The sequence below is a fragment of the Conger conger genome, chromosome 7, assembly GCF_963514075.1.
Source record: "Conger conger chromosome 7, fConCon1.1, whole genome shotgun sequence".
Lineage (NCBI taxonomy): Eukaryota > Metazoa > Chordata > Actinopteri > Anguilliformes > Congridae > Conger > Conger conger.
This window is the reverse complement of record NC_083766.1, coordinates 28,908,725-28,928,994: the sequence shown is the minus strand read 5'-3', so window position 1 is coordinate 28,928,994 and position 20,270 is coordinate 28,908,725. Positions and strand designations below refer to the sequence as shown.

The window sequence follows — 20,270 nt, the reverse complement described above, 5'->3', positions numbered from 1 at the left end:
TAAAATATTTATTCTCAATAAATCAAGACAGCATACATACTTAATGCACAATACATATTTTATTTGTGTTTTTACTGCTGTTACCCCAAAATAAATGTGACTTCATGTGAACAAGAACAAACTCTTGTATTGATATTTCTGTATTAAAATATGGCAACTCTAAAAAATATAAAAAAGTCAAAAATATATTATATATGTCTTTTATGAAACCCAGAGTAAAAAGTATTGTGCTCTTGTCATGCACTAACTCAGTTATTGCACACTTTAAATGGACCCTTACACTTTACACATATGCAGCTACATACACTCCACTCTTTAAAATGAAATCCTTTATCACATTCTCTGCCTCCCCTTTCTCTCCATACTCTCCACTTTCAATGTCTATAATTTGGCTTGTAAACATCTCATGCAGTTGCACGAATTGTATGTAAATATGCTGTGTGTCTCTGTGATCACAGGACAGATAGTCACACACACACACACACACACACACACATACACACATGCACACGCACACACACACACACACACCCACACACACTGATTTTGACTCTCTCCATAGCTTCTGTTCGCCTATCTAATGCTCACATTATGATCTTAGTTTTGAGGAGCCCTTTGAATTGCCCTCACAGTTGAGCTGTCAGACTAACATAAAAGCTTTCTGTATATATTATTGTCATTTAGTGGTGAAATTAATAAAGAGAGTGAGAAATACAATTCACACCCAGACACAACCACATAAACCTCACACATCAGAATGAAAAATTCTGACCCAATGCTCAATACAGTGGGTGTTCACTCTCACTCCTTTATATTGAAATAAAATGTATTATCATAAAATATGTTGCTGTGCACTTAAGTGTGCTTAACAGGTTCACTGTATATATATATTAAAATATACTTCTATTTGTATAAGTCATTAATTGCAGCATATTCATTTATTGTAAGGGTCTGATTTAAGAAAAAAAAGGTTTCGTTTTCAGCTGTCTCCCTGCCGAACTGCTGTCTCCCTGCCGAACTGTTATAAGTTGCCTTTTCCCTGTCTGTTGACTGTGGTGTAGCTACATATTTTTTGCCGATCTGTGCATACTGAAAATGCAGTGTGCCTGTCTCAAGTGTCTATCTTCCCTCTCAGATCATTTTCTGACATCCCAAAGTCTCTGTGTCAGCCTGTCCTTCGTGCTGAATGTTGGACACATTTTTTAGGAGTGTACTTTTTTCATTAAAATGTAAAAAAAAAAAAAGTTTTAAACATTGTCCATAGATATCATTGGTATCATAAAAATACATTGTTTCTCCAAAAATACAGCTTTTCAGGAAAAAACTTATTTGTATTATTATTTTAGTCTAACACATTGTTGTAAAGAGACTTTATTGTTTATATCACCAGGAAACATTGACAGTGCAAAACTGAAAGTTTTATTTCTATGGATCACACATAAAAATGTGAAAACATGGAGGAACAACGTTGTTTTTTTTGGGTTTTTTTTATGACACCAATGATATGGTCCCCTTCATTTAACACACAAAGCATAATGAATTTAGAATTAAATATGAGAAATGGTATTCGGAAGGCAAATCAAAGCTGGGTCCTTACAACGGCGGGAGGAGGAAGGCTGAGGCGTCACAGGGAGCAGGGAGCACTCTCCTCAGCACCCAGGTTACAGCTCCCATTTTAGAACAGCCAGTCCTGTCTTCACTCCCTGGGGATTTCACCCCTGGGTGACCTCTGTGTGTCTGTTAGTCCCACGTCCTGCAGTGCTGGTTCTCAGGCTACAATCTTGTAGGTCCAGGTTCATTACATTATTACCCCCCCCTCCCCCCCCCCCCGATAGGAATGGATAGTAGGAGCTCTGCCAGAGAGCAGCTCATTGCCGACAGGACAGTGATTTGGGGAGGGCATTTGTTATGTCACTCTCACCGCACTGCTCTTGGTGTGAGAGTCAGGGTTTGGTTCTGAGCGGACTCCCACCCTCTCTGCCCTGAGCGAGCATGTACAGGCTGCTCACTTCCTCTGCTGCTACTCTCAGTGTGAGGATGCAAAGCAGCGAGGCCAGGTGCTCCTACATCAATCCATTTTCTCTTCCATCACCCTGCTGCGCTCCTGCTGGCGGAGAGAGGGGGGTCTTGGGTAATGCGAGCGGTTTAAGGAGGGGGGGAGACTGCTTCCACAGGCCTGGGAAAGAACGGCCCCTGGGGGTCACCTGTCACCTGTGGGATCAGGAGAGCTCAGAACTGCACGGCCTCCTCCAGGTTCGGAGGTCCACTCCTGCCGCACACACCAGCAAGTAACTCTCACGCCTCGCCCGGGGCCAGCGCACCTGCCAGGGAGGGACGGTGTGCAAATGAATGTTATCAGAACTGTTAGGCCACAAATCATCCTGCCATATAGCTGCTCAAATAATGTTTTATCCCTTCTTTATTTGCCTTTCAAATGTTTTTTAGAGAGTGTTGGGGCAACTGAAATAGTATGTGATAGTTTATGATTCAACATTGGTACTCTTGGCCTTTTGATCATTGAGCAGAACAAAATAACTATTATTCACATGCATCAATAAGTGTTACTATGCCCATGCCTGCATATACAGTGTCAGTATGTCTCCCAACAGTGACAGAATAAGTCATAATTTCATATTATAAGGGGGCATCTATTTGGTTTACACATACTGTATTCATATTCAGTGCTCTACTCATTTTATAATGATTATGAGGAAAATATTTGGCCCATTTGCTCCATTTTTGGACCTGAATAAGAGGTGGGTGAAGAAATGTGATGTCTGACTCTACACAGAGTGAGTGAGTGAGTGCATCAGTCTATTCCTACCCTGTGGAACAGCAGCAGGTGCCGGTGCAGAGGGATGACCAGTGGGTAATGGCAGACAGGGGCTACTGTGCTCTGTAAACACATGGACAATCAGTATGGGATAATAAGGCATCCTCTGAGTATTGGTGCATCGGCAGAGGCAGGCAGGGAGGGTGAAATGAAACCACTGTCTGGAGACACTTACACTATAATTTGAAACCTTGTAATACCCGAGTACACTAGAAGTGGACCACTCTAAGGTAAATTCTAAGCCTTACAGTGCCTAATATCTTGGCAACAGTTTCAGAAAGCCATTACAAACTACAGTGGTGTGAAAAAGTGTTTGCCCCCTTCCTGATTTCTTATTTTTTTGCATGTTTGTCACACTTAAATGTTTCAGATCATTAAACAAATTTAAATATTACCTAGTATATATTTTTATTATTAAGGGAGAAAAAAAATCCAAACCCTGTGTGAAAAAATGATTGCCCCCCCTGTTAAAACATAACTGTGGTTTATCAAACCTGAGTTCAATTTCTCTAGCCACACCCAGGCCTGATTACTGCCACACCTGTTCTCAATCAAGAAATCACTTAAATAGGACCTGCCTGACAAAGTGAAGTAGACCAAATGATCCTCAAAAGCTAGACATCATGCTGAGATCTAAAGAAATTCAGGAACAAATGAGAAAGAAAGTAATTGAGATCTATCAGTCTGGAAAAGGTTATGAAGCCATTCCTAAAGCTTTGGGACTCCAGCGAACCACAGTGAGAGCCATTATCCACAAATGGCGAAAACATGGAACTGTGGTGAACCTTCCCAGGAGTGGCCGGCCGACCAAAATTACCCCAAGAGCGCTGCGACGACTCATCCAAGAGGTCACAAAAGACCCCACAACAACATCCAAAGAACTGCAGGCCTCACTTGCCTCAGTTAAGGTCATGGCAGACTTCCAAAACGAAAACCACTGCTGAGCAAAAAGAACATTAAGGCTCGTCTCACTTTTGCCAGAAAACATCTTGATGATCCCCAAGACTTTTGGGAAAATACTCTGTGGTCTGACGAGACAAAAGTTGAACTTTTTGGAAGGTGTGTGTCCCATTACATCTGGCGTAAAAGTAACACCGCATTTCAGAAAAAGAACATCATACCAACAGTAAAATATGGTGGTGGTTGTGTGATGGTCTGGGGCTGTTTTGCTGCTTCAGGACCTGGAAGACTTGCTGTGATAAATGGAACCATGAATTCTGCTGTCTACCAAAAAATCCTGAAGGAGAATGTCCGGCCATCTGTTCGTGACCTCAAGCTGAAACGAACTTGGGTTCTACAGCAGGACAATGATTCAAAACACACCAGCAAGTCCACCTCTGAATGGCTGAAGAAAAACAAAATGAAGACTTGAGTGGCCTAGTAATAGTCCTGACCTGAATCCTATTGAGATGCTGTGGCATGACCTTAAAAAGGCGGTTCATGCTCAAACCCTCCAATGTGGCTGAATTACAACAATTCTGCAAAGATGAGTGGGCCAAAATTCCTCCACAGCGCTGTAAGAGACTCATTGCAAGTTATCGCAAATGCTTGATTGCAGTTGTTGCTGCTAACTTGGCCCAACCAGTTATTAGGTTTAGGGGGCAATCACTTTTTCACACAGGGCCATGTAGGTTTGGATTTTTTTTCTCCCTTAATAATAAAAACCTTCATTTAAAAACTGCATTTTGTGTTTACTTGTGTTGTCTTTGACTAATATTTAAATTTGTTTGATCTGAAACATTTAAGTGTGACAAACATGCAAAAAAAAAAAGAAATCAGGAAGGGGGCAAACACTTTTTCACACCACTGTATACTGAAGGACACTTTGACTTCACACCAAATTAGCTTGCTAGCAATCAACAACATAACTACAACCTCATTTTGTTTTTGGAACTACACAGAAAGATGTTCAGTGTTACTTCAACTCGAATTGATAAAATGAACTATATCACTGTTAATTTAGCAAGTGAGAATGTTGCTGTGTAGAACAGGCATTGAATTAGAGCACCACAATCAGCAATAATAAAAGTAAATCAAATACACAATATTATGTGACGCAAAGCTTGTTAAGACATGCATAAACAAAACATAGTTGAAGTAATCTAATAACCTGTTAAATTAAGCTAGGTACAGAAAACTGTCTGCATACAGCCTGCCCCCCGAGGTGGCTCTGAGCCCAGATTGTCCTCTGATTGGAGGAAAGAAAGGTGGATGGTAAGTCAGCTTACATCCCCTGTGGGGTCCAGGAAGTGGGCAGGCAAAGAGAGGCGGGACAGGCAGACGCTCAGCTCTGTGGTCGGAGGAGAGAGAGGCAGGTTAGGGCAGCCCAGGATGTGTGACCGCATCGGCCATCCGTCTGCGCCTTCTGTGCTGATGACTACTCTACCGCAGGCTGTGTAGCTGAGCGTGTGATGACAGTGCAGATATGGTAGAGGGAACTGAATGCATGAGTGGAGGAAGGGAAGGCGAGACTGTGTCACAGAGTGATTGTTAGATCCTCTGAAATGAAGAGGTATAGACAGAAATGGAGAGGATAGAAACAGGCAAGAGCAGGGCTCAGGATAGAAATGCATTCGGTTTCAGCCAAGGATCAGCTACTCGCTTGAAAGCTCAGCCAAAGCTGCCCTGTTCTCCATAAGGTGCCCTCTGTGGTCCTCCTCGTAATGACTGTAATTAAACTTTATATTCATTACAGTCATTTGTATTAGCATATTAGCTTATCAACAGTAATTTGCAGAAGTGCATATGAAATGCTAAAGAGTAACTGTAATGAGTTAAACTTGATGATGAGTGTCATTATACACATTTACAACAGAACAGTAAGTGCCATAGTAATTGGCACTCAATGGATCACAACCATTTATCAGCTAAAGTTTTAAAGTGTTATAGTTTAAAGTTTAAACTTTATATCTCAAAGCAAAGACTCCAGTTTCCAAAACTGAAAATGATTGTGTGTTCTGAACAATAGAACTTATGACACAGGCAGATATCTGTACACATGGGTGTCAGAATCCAGTTTTGGAGGTCTGCAGTGTCGTGCTGTTTTTTTTCAGCACCAATGATTCATTTAAGTTGCTGATTGACTAGGTACTCTACAACCCTTGTCCTCAAGGATCTCATTGGTAACTGATTGAAAGTACCACAAATTTACACAGCCCTCCAAGATTTGAGTATTGAGTAAGACACAAAAGCACAAGATGCAAAGAGAGATCGTACCTCTGTTAATCTTCACCATGGAGAGTCCAGGGATTTCTGTGCTCAAAGCTTACCATCACCAATCATGAGATTTGTGTCAATGCAGTGTTTTTGTTTTTTTTCAGTCTGCACCACCTATCCACTATACTTGAACGGAACAGTTGGAATTAACCAAGTTACAAGGCAGAACTGTGACTGGATGATAAATACTGAGAGGATGAGTTGTTGAATAAATGAGTGAATGAGAGGGTGGGTGAATGTGTGGCTGGCTTGATGACACTGAAATGATACTCACCTGCTTCCTTGTTGGCCCTCAAGCTCTGTACCTCCACTCTTAATCTCTCCATCTCTTTTTCCAGCTCCTCATTTCTCCTCTCCACCTCTTGCAGCCGTCTGGGTGCAGACATGAAAAAACAAATTGTGCTGATCAAGGGTGTTATTTGTTACTGTATCCAGACACTATAACCCATGTATTTATCTGTTATTATCTGTTACGGTAAGGCTTCTGTAAAACTGCACCCACTGAGGCAAAGTGGTGGACAGTGGAGTAGGTTCTGGTTCTGGTATACCCATTCTTCCTAAAGGCTGGTCAAGGTCAAGAAGCCATCAGGTGACCAGACAATTTTAAACTGTAATCAACTTTGTTAACAATTGTTTTGATGTGGGCTGTGTAGTCTTACTCTGCAAAACACTTTTTTTCAGATAGCAGAGTTCTCTGGACATGCTGTCTATTTGGTCTGGTACCTGGGCAGTTCTTCAGTGTGTGCTGTGCCCTGGCCAATGCTTTCCTCAGTGTACAGGAACTCTGTAGTACCGTGCTGAAACACTAGGGGTAGCTCCATCAATGCAGGGAGCTGAGCTGGCAGACTCTCCCTTAGCTGCCACACCTGACTCTGTAAGAGCACACAAGAGTTCAAAGGGTTTGCAGTGGTGCATTATGGGTGCTTTTTTTTCTTTCTTTTTTTGGAATGGACAGTGCCCGTACCAGTTTCTCGTGGAATCGCAGACTAACACGGCCTCTGATTGGCTGGTTGTCAATCTCCATCATGATGTCATGACTACGGTCCTGAGCACCTGTCTCTCTGTGAAAGAAAATTTTATTTATTTCAGCTTAATAAATGCAAGAGATGGACAGCGAAATAAGAAACGTTACTATTTCCATTAAAGATGAACAAGTTTAGAAGATTGCTTGCAGCACTATTATTGTAATGATTTTAATGATTGTTTCAACACACAAGCCTTCCACAGGGAGGGCCAGAAGATAGCACCCCCATCATGTTGTTCAAACATTGGCTGAAAATCAATACTTTATAGTACACTACAGTAATTTTAACTTAACTGGGGCTACATTCAGCTTGATGGTGATAACCTCATGCAAATGCATACATGCACAAAAACCTCTTGATTTCAAAAGTGCTATTTTTTAAATGAAAATCTGAGGCTAGGCTAATGAAACAAATAACCTCTGGAGGATAACAAGGCCATTTCTGTCTACATAACTAGGTACAGAATGTTACCAATATTGTGGAAAGCACTTTGTGACTGGACGCCCAAAGGAGGAGATCAACAGCATAATGTTAAGGCTTGCTGTTGGCTTGAAGAAATGGTATCTGATCTCCAGCAAGAAACTGTTATTTAAAAATTGCAGAATTCTGTAAAGCTGGCAACTGCGCGAAGTCACCCCCTTGGTCACGCAGCATCATATATTCTAACAATCCTTGATACCATTTCTCTACATCAAAAAATCATGTTCCAATATAAGAACAAAAATACACAATTCAGAAGTTGCATGAAGAAACCCTTTTTTTTTCTTAGCTTTTCTTAGCTTCTTTCTTTCTTTTATTCCGCAACATATTTTCGGTGTGCAGTCAATAGTTTTTTGCATTCGAGGGGCAGCAAAGGGAAAGGGTTAACCTGAGAAAATTTACATTTACCCGTTCACAGAAGGAAGCCCTACCTAATATCAGAGATTAGCAGGACAAATGTTAGTCCACGACATGTCCAAGACATTAAGAGCCTGAAAACAAGTCTTTCCTGAGTAATGAAGAAAAATAACAGCATTGCTTCACCCTCAAGCTATATCCTCACTTCAGTAATTCATAAATCTGTCCTGTATGCTTGTTTTGGAGACAGTGTGCAAATACAGGCGAGGTTACCTGGTGGCTGTGTAGGAGTAGCCTACAAAGGCCAGGTGAACCCCCACAGGTGCTCTGTCCATGACATCACACAGCGTCTCCTGCAGAGACACACACACACACATCGGCAAGTTCTGTGAGGATATAAAATACGGCCAGTCAAACATTTCAACTCACACATACACACAGACATACCAACACACACACCAATCCAAACACTCAGAAGTCTTTACAGGACAGTGTATGGTTATGTCTCTTATTGTGTCTTTCTGTGTGTTTGAATATACTCTGAATGGGTGGAATGGTGCATGACTAAATTCTGCTGTGTACTGAATATGCCATCATCATCTGATCTGAACATGCAAAACATACTGTCAGAAAAAATAAAGTAAAAATATTAAATATATAATTAAAAATATGAAGTTCATGAAAGTTTATAAAAAAATAACGTGGGGTCTGGGCTGCTTGATATTATAAATGAAAATGAAATGTGCGTGGCTGTGCTGGTCAGTTGTGCTGGTACCATTTCACTGAGACAGTCGTCCACCACGTCGAAGTTGGAGGTGTCAGTGGAGTTTGAGACCTCAGGCTGGAAGGGGGCGGGGTGGCGGTGCAAAGAGGCCCATTCCAAGCCGGAGAAGAAGCAGTGACTCCTAAAATCCCCAATCCCCACTGCCCCCAGGCGCTCCTCCCTCTCGCAGATCAGTCCGTTAATAAGGGAGCGTGCCTTCGCTGAAACCTCTGGACCCGATGTTGGGATCTCAAAGTGCTCCTGAAACAGATAGCCATCATGCTAACTACATCATGCAGGGATAGATCAACATTTAGACCTTACACACGATGTGATGATGCCATGTATGTCATTCTTTAGAAATATCTGTGATGATACTAGCTAACAAGGGTTGTTTACAAAGGCTCAATGTGCTAACTAACTGCAACAACATGTAGCTAACTTGCTAGCTACATTACACAGGGATGAATCATAGCGCACCTGGAAATGAATGATCTTGGCGTAGGTTTCGGTGATGGACTCGGCATAGAAGGGCGTGGTCCCAAACAGCATCTCGAAGGCACAGATGCCCAGGGCCCACCAGTCACACTCAGGGCCATAACGCCCTCCCCCCTCCACTGCGCGCAGGATCTCCGGAGACAGGTAGTCTGGCGTCCCCACCGCCAGAGAGGAGTGCACCTGCAGGGCAGACATACAGTCTAACCATGGCCGACAGGTCCAGCACAGGAAAGATCGCCTTTTTCTGGTTAGTGGTTTGCATGTCTGGTGATATGTAAAGTTCAGTGATAGTTATACCTTCCATTGCTCATCATTTCAACTTTTGGCATGAGAGTTTCCATATCTGTTCAACTTGCAAATCCATTCAAGTCATGTGTGTTCAGCCACCCACAGACTTCTTTACAATCGTTTTCTTTACTTTCATTTATTATGTTGTAACTGTAGATAACGCATAAAGGAAACTCTGTGCACACCCAAACCTTAGTTGGCCAGGTGCTGGCAAAACAAATGCTATGAAGAAAAGAGAAAAATATCTGCACACTGGAAAATGAAAGCTCCCTGTTTTTATTGAATATTTTGACCACAAATGGTCTCCATCAGGCAAAGCAATGTTGTAACCTCACTAAAATCTGATAATGCATGGCCAATCAGTGTCTATCCCGGAGTTTCTCACCATGCCGTCCTCCTGCAGCCTCAGGCAGGAGCCAAAGTCCCCGAGCCTGACGTGCCCCTCTGCAGTGAGCAGGATGTTGTCTGGCTTGATGTCCCTGAGCAAAAAACAAACACACAGGCGCACACACACAGAAATGTGCAGTGAACACAATCCATTAGACACAGTTTACCTGTATGCAAGTTACTTTTATGTCTGTGTTACCATAGTTGACATTTTACCTGTGTGTGAGTGTTCCTATGAGAGATCTATGTGTGTTAGAGCCATGCTCAAAATATCAATATATATAACTCTTGACAATCCATGTATCCAAATAGTGATTGCCAAATTTTATAGTTTATAAAATGAATTTCCATTACATGTTCATTCATTACCAATATAGCGCAGTTTTACGTGCTAATCTTTCAAACTAAACAAGCATGAAGCATGCTTAAGCATTCATAGCTGTTTTCTTGGTTCATATTATGTGTGGGAGATACCTGCAAGAGACAGAATACCTGTGCACATAGCCCAGCCTGTGGACAGAGTCAATGGCCATCACCATCTCTGCCAGGTAGAACTGGGCCATATCCTCAGGAATGTGATCACCAAATTTACTGAGCAGAGTCAACAGGTCACCCCCCACATAGTAATCCATCACCAGGTACTGAGACAGAAAGATCGTATATGTCAAATTTCAGAATTCAGATGAAATCTCACTCAATAAAAAAATATACATATCCCACTTACACAGCCACAAAGCCATTATTTTCTCTAATTATTACAATGCAGTCAATAAGTATTTGGACAGTAACACATTTCTTTTGTTTTTTTGGCTCTCTACGCCAGCAAATTGTTTCTGAAAGGAAACAATGAATATGAGCTTAAATTCCAGACTGTCAGCTTTAAGTTGAGTAGAGTATTTACATCCATATTGAGAGAACCATGTTGTAACTGCAGTTCTTTTTATATTTTGGGGGACCAAAAGTAATTGGACAAATTAAAATAATCTTAAATAAAGTGATTAAATAATTCGTATTTGATAACTACCTGAAGTCTGCACTCTTTCCATTTGTACAACTGTGAGCATTAATCTAATGTCAAATTAATGTAAAGATTAAGAAATTAACCAGTGTATTAACAAACCATGGCATTAACTAGGCCATTAAGGATGTATCCAACAATAGGAGACACACCAGGTAGTTGTCGTCCTGAAAGGCGTAGTGCAGTTCAGTGATCCAGCGCCGATCCCCTTTCACCAGGACCTCCCGTTCCTCCTGGTAACATGCCGTCTGCAGTGCATGCACAGAACATAGGCTCACCTTCATGTCTCTGCAGGGTTACACTTCATTTTCCAAGCTGTGGACTACCCTTAACCCAAGGTTTCTGTAGTTCTAAACTATACTATACGATATATCTGGAAGGATTTCTAGTAACATGGCAACATACTTTAATTTCATTTTTGGGCGAACTGCCCCAAATGCTGAGCATTTCTTTGCTGCCTGTTTGAATGTTGCCTGGCTTTTGTCTCATGTGTATTTGTGTGTATCTCACCTCCCCGCGTTTCAGCATGTCCCACTTGTTCATGATCTTCAAGGCATACACCTGCTGGGTCCTGCGCATGCGCGCCACGGCGACCTGCAGATGCAGATCGTGTTTTTGAGAGGATGGACCACGTGTGAATCATACTTTTTTGAGTTTTCTATAGTGCGAGAGACAAGGATTGTAATATCTATCTATGCTATCGCTCCCTATGAACCAAATGCAGAAGTATGTCAAACACATGAGGTCACATGTCAAATTTATAACAATGCACAGGCGCGATCAAATACTGTTAGGTGGATTTCTACTCTATAGGGGCTGGACACAGTATAGCTGTCCTCCATTGAACCCATTATAAATCGGCCAACTATCAATGGTAAAATAATAGTATTTCTGAGCTCTTTTTCATTCTGCAATCATAAAATGACTAAGTTGGTTGTTATGCACAGGTATCTTGGAGTGGTACTGAACAGGTACTCTTGCAGGTCACCCTGTCTCCATCAGTAGAATTTCATCAAATTATGACTTCATCAGGTGCATCACCGTCAATTGTTTGAATTGCCTAATACAGGCCTTTTGTTTGTCATTTTCCATATACTTATTTTGACTTTCTAGCACACTTACACCTTTATCCCCTTGGGAGGGAAGCCATGCCTGTGTGGGTTAGACAGGATGTAAATAATGGATTTCAAAATAAAATTCTGCCAAATTAAAAATACAAAATAAATACAAGACAACTCAGCCAGAATCCCAAAAGTAGCAGAATGGCAGTGGAAATATTTATGTTGCCACAAAAACCGGAATTGAATTGAATGCCAATTGAATTGTTTAAATTGAGCAAAAGTAATACTGGGTCCAGCCATTAGGGGCTGCTGCTCTGATGCTTCACTCTGGGGTCTTGGTGTGAATACAAGCACATCTGCACTGCACATACTGGGTTTTGAGATTTGAGATTTGACCAGTTGTTCTGCTCTATTGTGGATTTAAACATGTCAGTGACTGGCAGCTGTAGTTCCTCAATGTGGAAACCTCACTGTTTCATCACTGTCTCCATGTACTGAACTCCACTGGGCCATAGCCCCGCCGGTACTCACCTCACTGAAGGTTCCTCGGCCAATGACTTTGAGGATGTCAAAGTCGTCCCTCTGGATCCGTGTCTTTTTCACCTGTCTCACCAGTGGTTCAGCTGAAGTAGGAGGAGAGCTTGTAAGATGGTGTGGCCAGTGATTACTGACACTGAAGAATGGTTGACACAGTCCCAGACCATTATAATCAAAAACATCACAGAATAGGAGTGCTGATCTCATATGAGTTTGTCATTTTAGCTCAGAATGGATAAGAATAATCAACAGGGGAACCCTGACCCTGTTTTTGGCTGAAATAACGGATGTAATGGAATCTTTCCAACCTTTCCTCAATTGGATACTCCACTCAGGAGCCCACATGAAGAATTCTGCATCGGAATGCTGAATGAGGGCCAGAACTAATCAAACTGCTTTTAAATTTAGTCCTCCAGATTCTCCTCAATGAAGCATATATGGCAAAAGTTATTACATTTTTATACGGAATACTGTAACCCAATAACATTTGAATGGTTTATCCTACTGTTCATAGTTGAACTAGCTTTCAGTCTGAACAACTTATTTTGACTTACTTATGTCTGTTTCCCTCCTCTTCACTAAAACATAAAAATGTTGTATTCCTGCCATGTGCCTAAAATATTAAAGGCAATACTGGGAAATGATTATATTAGGAGGATTATATTTTTCTATTCAATAAAATTGTTTTTTTTCTTGCTTGGACTATATTTTATTTATTGGATTAAAATAGCCAGGAATGTGATGTTGGAGACAGGCGAAGACTCTTTGCAAAGGGTAAGCTCACTCTTTCTTTATTTAAAAAGTGTTCTTGCCGCCAGCCCCAAGACCATAATCCCCAGGAAACACCTGTAGTTGACATTTAGGTTTTGCTTGATTGAATATGAAACAACTGAAGTCTAGTTTGATTGAATAGCATATGACAAATGCCTTGACACAGAGGCTTTCGTCTGAATCTAGAAGTGTGGAATGCTTTAAAGTAGGTAGTTTCTAGAAGGCTCAATCATGCTACATGCATAAGGTGCCTTAACCTCTGAAGGAAAGGACTCCAAACTGACTTAGGGGGATCTGGTTTTCATACTACTCGCAGATGGATTATTGCTGGTTCTGAGCTAACGGTTATGCACTGTTCATCAAATTATTGAATCTTCATATAGATAAACAGTAAAGAATATTTCAACAAACCAGTCACAAAGCATGAGAAGCTTTTACACCTTCAATGGTTCATTTTATAATAACTAGATTTTCTGGGAATTCCCAGCATCTAATTTGAAGGCATGATAAGAGGTTTTAGGCAGCCTTTTTAATTCTGGTGAATTGGTCACATGTTGTTTGTTCTGTAAGGGCCTTATGTTAGGAGGCCAGACAGATCAGGGCAAAAGAATCCATTTCTCCTTTAAGAAAGCAGCAGGTCAGAAATAGAACAGATGCTTCTAAGAATAGCTGCCAGTGTTTAAGACTTTTTTAAGGCAAGTATTCCAGGGCTGCTGACTTTTCTTCTCCCTTGGTCTCCCGCATAGACCCTGCCCTCCCAGCCTGAGAGGAATGCAAGAGAGACCAAGGCAACAGTGTAAACTGTTTTAGTGGAAAGAACAGGGAAGAAGCTTCTAGAAATTGCTGGCCCCGCTCAGCCCCACTCAGCCTTACAGGCATTGTACAAGAACAACAGAACTGCTCTTTCCGGTACTGAAAGTACCATACTGGGACCCCCACCAGTATTACTGATACTCTAGGATTTGGTTACTGAAGGCTGTCTTGTACAGAGGTACCTCTATGTACCAGGTTGTGGAATCACCAATCTATGCAGGTTGGTAGCTGAGCCAAGGTTTCAATGGAAGAGAAAAACAATGGAATGTTCCGGAAGGACACCGGAGTAAAGGAGCAAATATTTTATTATGTGTACTCGCACTGGGAATGGACAACAGGCTAGGAATCCACTGACATAAGCAACATAAGATATAAACTATATTATAACACATAGTGGTATAAAACCACAACATTATAAATATAGTACATTTACAGTGGCTTCAGAAAGTATTCAGACCCCTTCACAGTTATTGTGTTGTAGATTTTAGTTTCAATGGACAAAATTGCCATTTGTGTTATCAATCTACACTCAATAACCCATAATGACAAAGTGAATGTTTTTACACATTTCAGCAAATTTATAAAAAATCTAAAACTCTCTCATTTAAGTATACAGATCCTTTGCTGTGTCACTACAAATTGTGGTCAGGTTTATCCTATTTGCTTTAATTATCCTTGAGATGTGTCTAGAACTTGATTGGAGTCCACTTGTGGCAAATTGAATCGATTGAACATAGTTTAGAAAGGCACACACCTGTGTATATAAGCTCTCACAATTCATATTGCATATCAGGACAAAAGCCAAGCGATGAAGTCCAAGGAACTCTCTATAGACTCTCTATAGAAATTATAGCGATGCATAGAGCATGGGTATAAAACCATTTATAATGCTTTGAGTGTTCCCAGGAACACAGTTCACAATTGTGAAAAGGAAGAAGTTTGGAACTACCAGGACTCCTCCTAGAGCTGGCTGTCCGGCCAAACTGAATAACCTTGGTCAGGGAGGTATCTTCGAAAGTCCTCTGCAGATATGGGAGAACCTGCTGGAAGGATGATCATCTCAGCAGCACTCCATCAATCAGGCCTTTATGGTAGAGTGGCTAGATGGAAGCCCCATAGTGGAAGCACTATGTCTGGCGAACACCACACTGCTCATCACCTGGCTAATACCACCCTTACAGTGAAGCATGGTGGTGGCAGCATCGTGCTATGGGGGTGCTTCTCAGTGGCAGGGACAGGAAGACTGGTACAGAGAGGTCCTTGAGGTCCACTCAACCTCAGACTGGGGTGACCATTCACCTTTCAGCATGATAATGACCCAAAGCTTAAAGCCAAGACAACGCTGGAGTAGCTTCAGAAAAACAGTCCCTGAGTGGCCCAGTGAAAGCCTAGACTTAAACCCCATAGAACATCTGTGGAGAGACCTGAAGATGGCAGTTCACAGATGTTTCCCAGCCAAAAACCAGATAACCCTTTTTATATATTGATACTGTAAGATTTTTGTAATATTTTAATTTAGTGGGATTAAATAGTAAAAAGGCAACAAACATAATGCTATGCAACATCCTGTACCATATTGGCATACAAATGTGTTGTGCAGTGTTATTTTGAGCCTCTTTAACTGTATAAAATCTAAGAATATATACAACCATTTCATGTTTTCTCAGATCTCTTTGTGAATGATTCAGCTGGCACTTTCCCATACAGGTGCCCAACTTTCACTTACTGTTCCTTTGGCTCTAAAATGAGATGTTTCTCACAGAGTTTTCATATTTATGGATAAAAGGCTAGAAATTACACTACGTGTCAACATTTTTCTGTCAAAATTTTTTTTCTTTCAATCTTAAAATAATAGGAGGGTTAAAGACTTACCCAAAAACACTCAAAGCTGTAATTTCAACTAAAGGGGCTTCTACAAAATACTTTTTGAATTAAGGGTCTGAATACTTATGTAAATGAAGCACATCACTTTTGTATATGTTGCAAATGTAATGTTATCGGTGAACAACTGTATATATGGAAATATATTTGACAGTATATTTACAATGTTGCAGTATGTTCTATTTCAGGGCTGTCTTGACAACAGTCCCCTGTGATAGTGAGCAGGTTGATGACCACAGAAGTGGTCATGGCAATGGTGGGGCTTTGTGGTGCAGTGGAAAGTTCCGTGCGAATGCGTGACTCCATCCCCCTGTGCTGTGTTTATCCCCCAACCCCTCCTCTGGTGGACCACAGCCAGCCTGCCTGCCAGCCTCATAAATGGAAATATCTCCAGCAGACACACAAACACAGGCCCGTTAGTGTCTCCCGTTGACATCTCCCACAGTCTCGCTCTTTTGAATCAATTCTCTGAAATCAATTCATTTGAATGGATGCCTTTTTCCCTCTTTCTCTCCTTACTCTCACACACACCGCACACACACGCACCGTCCCCTACTGTGCGAGTCCCGTCCTACATCTGCACAACCTGAATATTTTTGTTTATCTCTCATTTGTTCTTATCCGCCCCTTTCTCATTTACCTTCTTCTTTCTCTCCCGTCTCTTTTGTGTCTCTTTCTGAAACACATGCACTGCAGATACATGGTGCCACCCGCAGTGTGCTGAATAATACAGTGTACCTTCAGTGTGAGACACAACTGATGGTCAGAGCCAAGATTCACACCCAGCACCAGCAACTCTGTGGAGACTCCTGCACTTTGTCAGGAGAAGACCATCTCTCCTCTTCCGTCTCCTCTTCATACATCTCCACAGACCACTTACAGACGTGTATCAGTGGTGTGCAAGGACTACCCTGGACCTGTCCGGTCCTCTTATGGTGTTTAGATGCTATGCTTTTCATTTTCATTCAGATTTTTTTGTCATTTCAGAAAACAGGAAAAGGGAGAGAGTCATGGATTGTTCCTGCCTGTGTTGACTCTGGCCTTGTCCCCAGCCGTTTCTTACCCAACCGTGACGGGAGGGCCATGTTGGGACTGACCACCCCAGCCTTCCTTAATTTAAGAGCACACCCCTGACTGCACTCGGGACCCCAGGACAGCACCCATGTCATGTACAGGCTGAATGATGTGACAATTCAGTACATTGGCATCCAAGTACTATGGTGTGGCATTATACTATTGTATAGGTTTTTACATAAGAATTTCATCAACCACATTGCTCTTGTCAAAAATGCAGGTAATTCAGATTTCTGCAGAAACAGAAATAAACATATCATGTACTCTCTATGGGGGGTTAAGATTAATTGTATTACTTGGCATTTTTCTGCAAATATTAGATTTTTAAATTTCATATTATCATATACATTGCCACCATTAGCAGATAATCATGCTCATTTTCTTTTATTTTTCTCAAGTCAAGTTTACTTTTTAAACATTTTAACAATGGATCCATACAATAGAATGAGCTTCAGTCAGGAGGAACAAGTAGAGGAAACACACACAGACACATGCATGCACGCACGCACACACACACACACACACTCACACACACACAAACACATGCATACACACACACACACATGCACACACACACTCACACACAAACACACACACACACTCACACACACACAAACACATGCATAAACACACACACACATGCACACACAAACACACGCATACACACACACACACACGCACACCTGTCACAGGCCACATTCAACTGTACGCACCAACACCAGGGAAAACCAGAAATTAATATATATGTTTATGTCTTATGTAAATGCACTGGTAATGTTGCCATGTTGAAACCACATGAAATGAAATTGTGCAATTTGAGGATGGGTTCCTCAGGCTGAGGGGGGTCAGTGCCAGCATTAAGGAGGGGGCAAGTTCAGGCTACATGTACACATCAGATGCACACGTACACAGGCATGCAAATCCATCTGCACATATACACAATCCCAAATGCATATTGTACATACTGAGAACGGGGCCCCTCACAGTTTCATAATGCACTCTGCGTCCAGTAGAGAGACATAGCCGGCTTTGCAGATTGAACCCACACTACGCATCCAACAGAACCAGAACCAAGATCAATTTGGGATCCATGCAAGATACTCCAGTTCAGGGATATCACTGTCAGATCCTGGAGGGCTGCAGTGTCTGCATGTTTTTGCATCTTCCTTTCAGTCTGTAGCTGACTTAGGTCTTGGAAAGAAGGTGTGTTGACTCTTTAGCCAATCATTGATTTTAAATGAGTAACCCAGTGCTGTGATGCATTGACAATCAGAAGACATTGTGGCCCTCCTGGACTGGACTTTGAGATCCCAGCTCTGATAAATATGCTTGTCATCAAATACTCTTGTGTTCTTATTTCCAAAAATCATAAATTACAAAATAAGCAATTATGAAATTACTTTTATAAGAGAACAACAGGACAAATATGATATTGAAACACTTAGCTCAATGAAACAATACTTAAGTTGATATATCTACTGAAAATCTGGCTGCTGTCCATACACAGAGGTAAAATGCCATGGCTAATCATTTCTGTGATTTGATTTCTCATACCCGGAGGTGAAAGGTTAACACAAACTGTAGCCATTTTTCTGCCTGTGCTACACTGCATATAAATATCGTGTGACTCTCAGCTCAAGTGTGATTTTTCTCAGCTCAAGCTCTTCCTCCCTCCCACCATATGAGGAAGGAATCCACCTGGGTAAATACGCCAGTGAGATCTCAGAAAAATATTAGTGCTGAAAAATGAATCTAACCGAGAAACCGCCGTTGCAATTGTTCTGTGAATTCATTATGTACTCTGTCTGTGCCCCATCCATGCAAACACATGAACAGGTACACAGGTACATGCCCAAAGGCACACGCAAATGGACACACACATACACACACAGAAATGAAAAGGATAGGCCATTTAGCCAATATAGGCCAGTCATATGCCGACCAACTACAAGGCATGGCACGCTGCATCAAACCTGAACATCCCTAGGGTCTCTGCTTCTATTACATGACCTGATAACCTTTTCAACCTATAACAGCCCTCTCTATTTTAAAGAAACACTTCCTCTTACGCAGGCTTCAGCCTGATCAGAGAAAGGCATAGTCAAGGACTAAGAAGCCGCTATCCTTAGCAAGAGAGGTTAACATAAAAGTCTGTTGACTTATTGCAATGATTCAGTCTTAAATCAAATTTAAAATTTTTACATGAAACCCATAGGGATCAAATATACTCAGAACAAAATCCAAACTATCAGAGTTGATTCACTGTTAATCCGAGTGTCCTGATCAAATGTTCACAAAACCCATTTGTCTTCTGGGTCATACTGTATGATCACAAAAGAGAACTCAGTTATCAGGTGACATATGCCTTCACAAAGGGAAGAACATGAAATAACAGAGAGATAACTGACCCCATTGAAGGAATCCCGCAACATACTTCTCCCGGGCGAGGGGCGATGCTCGAAACTCCTGGTACACTCCCACCAGCAGGTCCAGCAAGGTCTGGAGCCCGACAGGCCCGGAAAACTGGTCCATCAGACCTGATTCGGGGGGCCCGGGGTCCGCGGACATGGTGCCCCGTCCTGGGTTTCACAGGCCCCCCTGACACCCCATGGTTCCCACGGAGCCTGCGGCCTCGGGCCCGGTGAACTTCACGCACACTTCCCACCTCTCTGTCGCTTCGCCTTTCGCTCAAAGTCACACTACTTATCTCCTCTTTTCTCTCCTCCCTGGCCTTTCCTGAGTTTTCCTCCTCTTTCTGACTGTCAGCTCTTTTGGCTTCAGCTTTCGCCCACCCTCCTCCTTTTCTCTCTCTCTCTTTCTTCCTCTCAGTCTGTCTGCAGCTATCCCTGGCTTTTCCTTTCCCTGTGTCTCTACAGCATCTGTCAAGCCCAGCTGTGATTTCAGCTCTGACTTCAGCCCTTTTTTGGTGTGTGTGTGTGTCTCTCTCTCTCTCTCTCTCACTCTCCCCCTCGCTCTCACTGCACTGTTGTGATTGTTTTATTGCGGCACTCTCTGTTGTGCTTTTTATCATGCACTTCTCTCTTTGTTGCTCTCGGCTTTGCTTTTGTCTTCTCCCTTCCTGTCCAGCCTGGCTCTCTTCCTCATTGACTGTTTCCACTCCTCTTTTCCCTCCCTCCCTCCCTGGCCTGGTCTCTCTGCAGCCGTCTGGTCCCTTGCAGTCGGCCTTACTTAGGTTGCCTTGTCTGGAGACATACCTGTCGTTTACCTCCATCCATCCATCTCCCTCAGTGTTGCAGGATATTAATTA

General features: G+C 42.0%; 1 protein-coding gene across 2 annotated transcripts; it reads right to left on the bottom strand.

Annotated features, from left to right (window-relative positions):
• Nucleotides 1-1,849: 1,849 nt before the first annotated feature.
• LOC133133173 (myotonin-protein kinase) lies at nucleotides 1,850-19,628 on the bottom strand. 2 transcript variants are annotated; one of them, XM_061249237.1, is made up of 15 exons: nucleotides 19,411-19,628; nucleotides 12,458-12,549; nucleotides 11,376-11,459; nucleotides 11,018-11,113; nucleotides 10,340-10,488; nucleotides 9,846-9,939; nucleotides 9,155-9,352; nucleotides 8,687-8,935; nucleotides 8,185-8,264; nucleotides 7,014-7,110; nucleotides 6,773-6,921; nucleotides 6,324-6,421; nucleotides 5,062-5,123; nucleotides 2,825-2,896; nucleotides 1,850-2,321 (listed from the first exon to the last, which is right to left on the bottom strand). In XM_061249237.1, the coding sequence occupies exons 1-15, from the start codon at nucleotides 19,568-19,570 to the stop codon at nucleotides 2,220-2,222; spliced, it is 1,782 nt and encodes a 593-aa protein (XP_061105221.1). In that variant the 5' UTR covers nucleotides 19,571-19,628; the 3' UTR covers nucleotides 1,850-2,219. The 2 variants fall into 2 exon arrangements, with proteins under 2 accessions (XP_061105221.1, XP_061105222.1); XM_061249238.1 differs by lacking the exon at nucleotides 5,062-5,123.
• Between the last annotated feature and the right edge of the window lie 642 nt (nucleotides 19,629-20,270).

Coding starts and splice junctions, on each gene's coding strand:
- LOC133133173 (XM_061249237.1), bottom strand. CDS start 19,570: ATGTCCGCGGACCCCGGGCCCCCCGAATCAGGTCTGATGGACCAGTTT. Junction 6,422..6,772: donor CACACTGAAGAACTGCCCAG/GTACCAGACCAA, acceptor GTCTGCACCCAG/ACGGCTGCAAGAGGTGGAGA. Junction 2,897..5,061: donor TCCTGGACCCCACAGGGGAT/GTAAGCTGACTT, acceptor ATGTGTTTACAG/AGCACAGTAGCCCCTGTCTG.